The sequence below is a fragment of the Tupaia chinensis genome, unplaced genomic scaffold (genome assembly GCF_000334495.1).
Source record: "Tupaia chinensis unplaced genomic scaffold, TupChi_1.0 Scaffold000182_1, whole genome shotgun sequence".
Taxonomy (NCBI): Eukaryota; Metazoa; Chordata; class Mammalia; order Scandentia; family Tupaiidae; genus Tupaia; species Tupaia belangeri.
In genome coordinates this window covers 5,040,679-5,050,007 of record NW_006159657.1, presented here as the reverse complement: position 1 = coordinate 5,050,007, position 9,329 = coordinate 5,040,679, and the positions used below count along the sequence as shown (strand labels likewise).

The 9,329-nt window shown below is 43.9% G+C and overlaps 1 protein-coding gene across 1 annotated transcript in view; it reads right to left on the bottom strand.

The window, feature by feature from the left end:
- Nucleotides 1–157: 157 nt before the first annotated feature.
- The window catches only part of ERCC4 (ERCC excision repair 4, endonuclease catalytic subunit), a 38,662-nt gene continuing 29,490 nt past the window's right edge, over nt 158–9,329 (bottom strand). Inside the window, exons 11-12 of the mRNA XM_006146600.2 lie at nt 7,072–7,184; nt 158–1,313 (exon numbers count right to left, since the gene is read on the bottom strand). Coding sequence (XP_006146662.1) covers nt 580–1,313; nt 7,072–7,184 — 847 coding nt within the window. The 3' untranslated portion in view covers nt 158–579. The remainder of the gene's footprint in view (nt 1,314–7,071; nt 7,185–9,329) is intronic.

Below are 9,329 nucleotides of genomic sequence, written 5' to 3'. Positions count from 1 at the left end.
TTTTTTTTTTTTTTTTTTTGGAGAGATTTTTGCTATAGGGTGCATGTGCTTGCCAGAGAGAAAGCAAGAAATCACCCTATGGGGGGATGGCCATGCCATAATCCTTTCTTCTCCATTCTCTTCTCGGGATCTTGGGCATGCACGCACATGTGCCTGGTGTGAGTTTTAAGCTGCTGAGACAGGGACTAGAACCACAGCCGACTACGTGGGAATCCAGTGACGTAGCCATTACACCATCTGCTGGTCCCAACGAATTTCTGCTTGCTTTAAAATGGCCTTCTATGAACACTCATAGAAACCTTCCGTCATCCTGACAGACTTCATTTAAAAATGGAGTATACCAGCCTGGTGTGGACAGTGCTGGGAGGCAGGAGAGCGGGCACGTGGAAGTACACGGGGGCCACCAGGGCAGAGTTCAAAGCATCCTGGCTTCTGGTCTACTGATCTCGGCAACAGAATGTACTCCGCTAAACACCACGGAGGAGAATGAAATACTGAGCTAATAATTAACGAAGACCTATTACGGCTGACGAAGAGCATACGAGCACAGTCACGGAATAAGAAAACAGCTACTGCTGGTCACTTTTTCATTTTTCCTTTCGATACCACTTCTGCGTAAGAGGTGTGAATGAAGTCGTAAAGCAGCTTAGCATTGGCAGAATTCCCCAGGATACTCGTGAGCTTGTCTTGTGACAGTGTTGCTAATTCTGCGATGTTCTTGACATGGGTCATCAAGGAGCGACAGTTTTTGGCATTCACTCCTGGCATTTTTAACAAGAAGTCTTGGGGGCCAGGATTATACTTTTCTGACTCGGGGAGGGTTTCGGAATCTGCTGTAATGGCCATGGCGGTCGCTGCATCGGGCTGCGGCTTATTTTGTTTCAGCTCTTCAAACAATTCCGCTGTTGCATGAGGGGAGGGGCACCAGAGAATCCGGAGCCGGGGGAAGTGGAGTGTGAGAAGAGTGAGTTTGGAGCTAATGTCATTGCTGGAGATCTCCTGATATAAGGCACCTCGGGAAGTGAGGGAGAAGGGCTTGCTGGGGTCAAACTCGATCAGGAGCACAGGTCGCTTGTAGTAGCGGGACATGGAGATGCACTGGCTGTAGAGGCGGCCGTTGTTTAAGGAGCCGATCAAATCGCTGATGCTCTTGCGTTCCACGCACATTTCTGGAGTCAGGATGTAATCTCCAACCTCCAAGGTCACGGGCTCAATGTCAATGCCGCGACGATGGATCAGAGAGGGAAGCTCGCTTCGAAATTCACGCATATCCACGATTATGCTCTGCTGTGTGCCGTTCTGTTCCTGGCCACCTACAAAAAAATGTAACGTTTCAGTAACGTTACCAGGGAAAAATGCTCAAAAACAGACTATAACTGAGTTTAAGAATCTGTGTTTCTGTTGTTAAGCTCTGATGGCTGGTAATGTCATACTAGGTGTTATTATTCCACACTTCTCTGTAATTTCAAAAAGATTTGTCCATAGAGAAAGCAGAGGCAATGTCCTCAAGCTAAACAGAGCTAAGGAGAAGTCAGAATCTACTGGTAGTTCCTTACAATGATCCATGATACAAACTGATTTGCTGTGGTCTTCCCTCTGCAGGTCCCTTAATGGTTCCCTCTTGTTGCACTGACCACACTTTGCTGGTTACTGTATCAATTCCTAGGATGCAGCCTGATCCACAGAGGAGGTTTAAAAATGCTGAGTACAGAGCTTCTACCAATGAGTCCAGAGATGGGAGAGTGGAAGAAATTGGGAAAAACAATGCCTGAGGCTAGCAGGTGGCATGGAGGTTAAGGAACTAAATCCCGTATTCCTGACTCTGTGGTTTGAGTCTCAGACGTGGTGGCTTGAAATTTACGCCAGTCACCTATGTATGTGTGTCCTAGATCCTAAGAGGAAAATGGAGGAGAAGGGTATAGCCAAGCTCTTGGGGGTGGGGGTGCGGTAAGTTCTCATTTTCCCTCTCTCTCATCACTCCTTGGTGAGTGCACATGTGCTATAGCAAACACTAAGAATATAAATGAAAAAAAAAAAAAAAAGAAAGAACAAAATAACCCTGAGAACAGAGTATCTCAAACTATAATGTGTACACAAACACTTGGGGCCAGGTTAAAAAGCAGATATTCTGCATTCAGTAGGTCTGAGATCTAAGGGGTCTAAGACGGCATTTCTAACAAGACCCCAGGTGATGCTAATGCTGTTGATTTATACATTTCTTTTTAGAATTATTTAATTTAATTTATTATTATTATATTGGGTTGCTGGGAAAGTCATGACGTATTTTTACACAGAAAAACAGAAAAATACGTCATGACTTTCCTAACAACCTAATATTATTTCTTAATTTGCTATAGAGAATGTACACTCATCAGAGAGAGACAGAGAAAAGAGGGGGGAGAGAGAGAAAGTGAGAAAGTAAGCCATCAGGTCTGGGACTTGAACTACAGCTGGCCATGCGGGAGGTTCAGCACATCAACCACCGTGACACCTGCTGGTTCCAATGCTGTTGGTTTAAGGACTGCACTTTTAAGTAGCAAGGACTGACGTGGGTGAAATAATGACCACCTAAAGATGTCCCTGTGAAAATGCTACGTGACATGGTAAGAAGGACTGTGCAAATGTGATTAAGTCAAGCATTTTGAGATTGAGAGATTATAGTGGATTATTTGGGTAGGCCTAAGGGTCTTTGGAAGTAACGAGGAGGGAGGGACTAGAGAAGAGAAAAGATGCTAAATCACTGTGTTGGAAGATTAGGAAGGGGCCATGAGCTAAGGAATGCAGGTGGCCTCTAGTGGCTGGAAAAAGCAGGAGAATGGAAGTCTTCCCTGGACCCTCCATGAGGACACAGTCATGCCAGCGAGGCCCATGTGGACTTCTGACCTGCACAGCTGTAAGATAACAGATGTGTGATGTTGTGAGCTGCCAAGCTAGTGGTAATTTGTTGTAGGAGTGACAGGAAAATAACATGAGGATTAAAGGACTGAATTCAAAGGGCAGACATCAATGAATAGCTTTCCGTGTGTTCAGTCCTCTTCCTTCATATTGCCTAATATTCTGCAGTTCTTCATGAAATATCTCCAACCTAGCTGAGCTAATAACAATCTTTTCTGAATAAGACATAGATGCTCTGAGGCACCGTTTCCCAAAGTATGTTCAAAGACCACCTCCATCAGAAGCCCTTGGGATGCTAAGCTCATTCCCGATCCACTAACAGAATTATCATGGATTGAAGCCTGTGAATCTGAAGTTTTGACAAGCATCTGAGCATACCAAGTTACTAAATTCTGAGACCCACTGCTCTAACATACTTGACCTCACCAAAGGTTAAACCAATTTGGTCATATTGCTTTTCTCATGCCACTTGGCTGACGTCAGCTGCTGCTGTGAGAAAATGGGAATTTGGGGAGGGGGAAATGGTTATTTCTACATCCGGACACACTTGGAATTCAGTGGGTCCCAGTGGCATACCCCAGTTCTACTGTACAGCAATAGTGTCAGACACCTGGGATCTGGAGAGGTTCCAAGAAGTAGCAAACAAAGACAGAAAGGGAGTAGGAATGTGCACCGCCCTGTGTACACTCCCAGGGAAGAGGCAGGAGAAGGAAAGAGAAGCTTCTTTCAGCTGCTCTGAGTCAGCTTCTTTGGGTTAAAGATAAGAACCTACTCGCCACTCATCAGATTTCCTTTGCGAAAGTATATTCTGAGTCTCAAACAACCAAGTTTATAAGTACTAACATAACTCGTTCTGAGCTGGGATGCCTAGAACTCAACCCCACTTATTTTACAGATGATACAACACCCGTGCTCCTGGGAGGTTACGCGGCTAGTAAACAGCACAGCTAAGGCTGGAGTATGAGAGCAGACAATCCTCTCCCTGGGCCAGTCCCCGTTTTTAAGTTGGTTGAGAAAAACTGAGCCTCTGCAGAGTAACTCTGGAACACTGTAGGCTCCTTTACAGGCAACAGGGATGCTGGCAAAGGGCAAAGGCAAAGGGGAAGACTCACCAGCTTTGCGGGTGTCGGTGGGAACATTCGTAGTTGCTGTGCCTCTTACCAAGTCGAGGTTTGTTTCATCTCTACCTTCTCTTTCTTCGGGAACAACCATGGTAGCCTTTTCCCTAGGAGAGAAAACACTTCAAATGTTCAAAACATTCATTTCAAAATGCTAGGTTTTAGCACTTTGTAAATTCTCATGCTGAAAACGATCCAGGTACCGAGACGGCAAAAGAGGATAGAACATAAAAAGTGGACTAGCAGCGGGTATGCAGAGAGGGGCTGGACAGAGTAAAATGTGACACTTGGAGGCTGACCCACATGGGACAGGCTGCAGTTCACACCTAGACCACCCTGAGCACACTGGGCACGTGTGTGCCCGTGACCCAGGCTGGACAAAGCTGTGGGGTTGGACTGTGCTACCGGCACCCTGCTGGGGTGCTGTGTTGTTCTCTGTCTCTCACGGAATAAACAAGCAAACTTCAAAAAAGAAGTATACGAAGATAAGTGATAAGTAAAGGAAACAGAAAAAACGTCTTGGTTGGGTACTATTTCCCGATCCTCTGGAGTCAAGAAAAGCAGTTGCTTAATTTTTTATTCCATCTTCAAATACTTTAAGACATGAAATAAGCATGTAAAAAATCCCACGGTGAGATTACTGAGACTGTAAAACTAACGTGTTATTGAGTATTAACAAATAATTTAAATTATTGATATTAAAATATCTTCAAGATATCATAAAAAAGGATGGTTAAAAGTCAATGATTAGAGGCCAGCAGGAGGCATAGTAGTTAAGGCACTGGACTCTCACATGACTGACTGGTTCGAGTCCTGGACTCAGCAGCCTGAAACTCACACCAGGCACATGTGTATATGCATGCCCAAAATCCCAAGAGGAGAATGGAGGAGAAGGGATTGTGGCACGCCACCCGGGGGGTGATTTCTTGTTTTCTGTTTCTCTGTCTCTCTGGGGAGTGCACATACTCTATAGCAAAAATCTCTCAAAAAAAAAAAATTAAGAAAATGAAAATGCTTATGTGATAGAACTTTGATTTAAGAAACTCCAGATGGGAAGTCCCATTAAACACTTCCAATTTTAAAGGAAAGTCAAGGTTAATAGAAGAAACCAAATATCTATCTGAGATTAAAACAAACAAACAAAACCCAACATTTCAGATTATGCCTCTGGAACAGTATTCATTATTCATTCATGCATTTATTTAAAAATGTTTATGGAGTGCTCCAGCATGCTGGGACAGGTACTCTGAACATAAACGTGACCACTTGATAGTACCTGTCTTCAAGGTAGCTCAGTGTTCTATGCCTTGTAGATCTAGAAAATCATATTATGACTAAGATTTGCAGTTCAGCATTTCATCATGACAAGACCCTCAATAACTACAGGAGGAATAAGCCAGGTTTGCTGTAGTCTTTATTTTCCAAAACCTCTAAAGTATGGCACAATTAATTCATGAAGCAGCAAATGCTATGAGTCTGATCTGTGACAGATATGACAGACAGTAAAGACGTATGAGCTGGGTCTCTTCCCTCTGGGGGCTTGCACCTACATCAAGGAAACAGCAACCATGAAAAAACAAAACAAAACAAAACAAAACAAAAAAAAACAAGGGACCAGCAGTTAGCCTAACAGCTATGCCGGCTACGTGACATGGTAAGAAGGACTGTGCAAATGTGATTAAGTCAAGCATTTTGAGATTGAGAGATTATAGTGGATTATTTGGGTAGGCCTAAGGGTCTTTGGAAGTAACGAGGAGGGAGGGACTAGAGAAGAGAAAAGATGCTAAATCACTGTGTTGGAAGATTAGGAAGGGGCCATGAGCTAAGGAATGCAGGTGGCCTCTAGTGGCTGGAAAAAGCAGGAGAATGGAAGTCTTCCCTGGACCCTCCATGAGGACACAGTCATGCCAGCGAGGCCCATGTGGACTTCTGACCTGCACAGCTGTAAGATAACAGATGTGTGATGTTGTGAGCTGCCAAGCTAGTGGTAATTTGTTGTAGGAGTGACAGGAAAATAACATGAGGATTAAAGGACTGAATTCAAAGGGCAGACATCAATGAATAGCTTTCCGTGTGTTCAGTCCTCTTCCTTCATATTGCCTAATATTCTGCAGTTCTTCATGAAATATCTCCAACCTAGCTGAGCTAATAACAATCTTTTCTGAATAAGACATAGATGCTCTGAGGCACCGTTTCCCAAAGTATGTTCAAAGACCACCTCCATCAGAAGCCCTTGGGATGCTAAGCTCATTCCCGATCCACTAACAGAATTATCATGGATTGAAGCCTGTGAATCTGAAGTTTTGACAAGCATCTGAGCATACCAAGTTACTAAATTCTGAGACCCACTGCTCTAACATACTTGACCTCACCAAAGGTTAAACCAATTTGGTCATATTGCTTTTCTCATGCCACTTGGCTGACGTCAGCTGCTGCTGTGAGAAAATGGGAATTTGGGGAGGGGGAAATGGTTATTTCTACATCCGGACACACTTGGAATTCAGTGGGTCCCAGTGGCATACCCCAGTTCTACTGTACAGCAATAGTGTCAGACACCTGGGATCTGGAGAGGTTCCAAGAAGTAGCAAACAAAGACAGAAAGGGAGTAGGAATGTGCACCGCCCTGTGTACACTCCCAGGGAAGAGGCAGGAGAAGGAAAGAGAAGCTTCTTTCAGCTGCTCTGAGTCAGCTTCTTTGGGTTAAAGATAAGAACCTACTCGCCACTCATCAGATTTCCTTTGCGAAAGTATATTCTGAGTCTCAAACAACCAAGTTTATAAGTACTAACATAACTCGTTCTGAGCTGGGATGCCTAGAACTCAACCCCACTTATTTTACAGATGATACAACACCCGTGCTCCTGGGAGGTTACGCGGCTAGTAAACAGCACAGCTAAGGCTGGAGTATGAGAGCAGACAATCCTCTCCCTGGGCCAGTCCCCGTTTTTAAGTTGGTTGAGAAAAACTGAGCCTCTGCAGAGTAACTCTGGAACACTGTAGGCTCCTTTACAGGCAACAGGGATGCTGGCAAAGGGCAAAGGCAAAGGGGAAGACTCACCAGCTTTGCGGGTGTCGGTGGGAACATTCGTAGTTGCTGTGCCTCTTACCAAGTCGAGGTTTGTTTCATCTCTACCTTCTCTTTCTTCGGGAACAACCATGGTAGCCTTTTCCCTAGGAGAGAAAACACTTCAAATGTTCAAAACATTCATTTCAAAATGCTAGGTTTTAGCACTTTGTAAATTCTCATGCTGAAAACGATCCAGGTACCGAGACGGCAAAAGAGGATAGAACATAAAAAGTGGACTAGCAGCGGGTATGCAGAGAGGGGCTGGACAGAGTAAAATGTGACACTTGGAGGCTGACCCACATGGGACAGGCTGCAGTTCACACCTAGACCACCCTGAGCACACTGGGCACGTGTGTGCCCGTGACCCAGGCTGGACAAAGCTGTGGGGTTGGACTGTGCTACCGGCACCCTGCTGGGGTGCTGTGTTGTTCTCTGTCTCTCACGGAATAAACAAGCAAACTTCAAAAAAGAAGTATACGAAGATAAGTGATAAGTAAAGGAAACAGAAAAAACGTCTTGGTTGGGTACTATTTCCCGATCCTCTGGAGTCAAGAAAAGCAGTTGCTTAATTTTTTATTCCATCTTCAAATACTTTAAGACATGAAATAAGCATGTAAAAAATCCCACGGTGAGATTACTGAGACTGTAAAACTAACGTGTTATTGAGTATTAACAAATAATTTAAATTATTGATATTAAAATATCTTCAAGATATCATAAAAAAGGATGGTTAAAAGTCAATGATTAGAGGCCAGCAGGAGGCATAGTAGTTAAGGCACTGGACTCTCACATGACTGACTGGTTCGAGTCCTGGACTCAGCAGCCTGAAACTCACACCAGGCACATGTGTATATGCATGCCCAAAATCCCAAGAGGAGAATGGAGGAGAAGGGATTGTGGCACGCCACCCGGGGGGTGATTTCTTGTTTTCTGTTTCTCTGTCTCTCTGGGGAGTGCACATACTCTATAGCAAAAATCTCTCAAAAAAAAAAAATTAAGAAAATGAAAATGCTTATGTGATAGAACTTTGATTTAAGAAACTCCAGATGGGAAGTCCCATTAAACACTTCCAATTTTAAAGGAAAGTCAAGGTTAATAGAAGAAACCAAATATCTATCTGAGATTAAAACAAACAAACAAAACCCAACATTTCAGATTATGCCTCTGGAACAGTATTCATTATTCATTCATGCATTTATTTAAAAATGTTTATGGAGTGCTCCAGCATGCTGGGACAGGTACTCTGAACATAAACGTGACCACTTGATAGTACCTGTCTTCAAGGTAGCTCAGTGTTCTATGCCTTGTAGATCTAGAAAATCATATTATGACTAAGATTTGCAGTTCAGCATTTCATCATGACAAGACCCTCAATAACTACAGGAGGAATAAGCCAGGTTTGCTGTAGTCTTTATTTTCCAAAACCTCTAAAGTATGGCACAATTAATTCATGAAGCAGCAAATGCTATGAGTCTGATCTGTGACAGATATGACAGACAGTAAAGACGTATGAGCTGGGTCTCTTCCCTCTGGGGGCTTGCACCTACATCAAGGAAACAGCAACCATGAAAAAACAAAACAAAAAACAAAACAAAACAAAACAAAACAAAACAAAACAAGGGACCAGCAGTTAGCCTAACAGCTATGCCGCTGGACTCTCATGTGGTTAACTGCGGTTCAAGTCCTGAACCTGGTGGCTTAAACTCACACCGGGCGCATGTGCGTGCATGCCCAAGATCCTGAGAGGAGAATGGAGGAGAAGGGACTGCAGTGTGGCCATCTCCACCTCGGGGAGTGATTTCTCGCTTTCTGTCTCTCTCTGTCTGTCTAGCGAGCGCATGCACCCTATAGCAAAAACCTCTCCAAGAAAAAAGAAAAACAAAAAACACCCACAAAAAACCCATGGAACTGAGGAACTGCAACACAAGAGACCAGGGCGAAATGAGTCAGAAGGGAACTGTCAATGCAAACTCATTTCAACAAAGGGTAAAATGACCAGTTTTCTGATTAAGGGAATGAAATCGGTTGAACCAATACTTCAAACACTCTGGATAAATGATGTTTCAGAGCAGGAGCCACTAACAGATCCACTGAAGAACAGAAAAGCTAATGTTAAATTCTACGCCAGCTGCAACAATCTACAAGATAGAGTTGTCATCTGTACGTTCGTAAATAGGGCACCAGGGGGCAGACGACACTTCGGTGTTCCATTTTCCCTCCTGTTCTCAATACCATGTCAAGTGCTACCC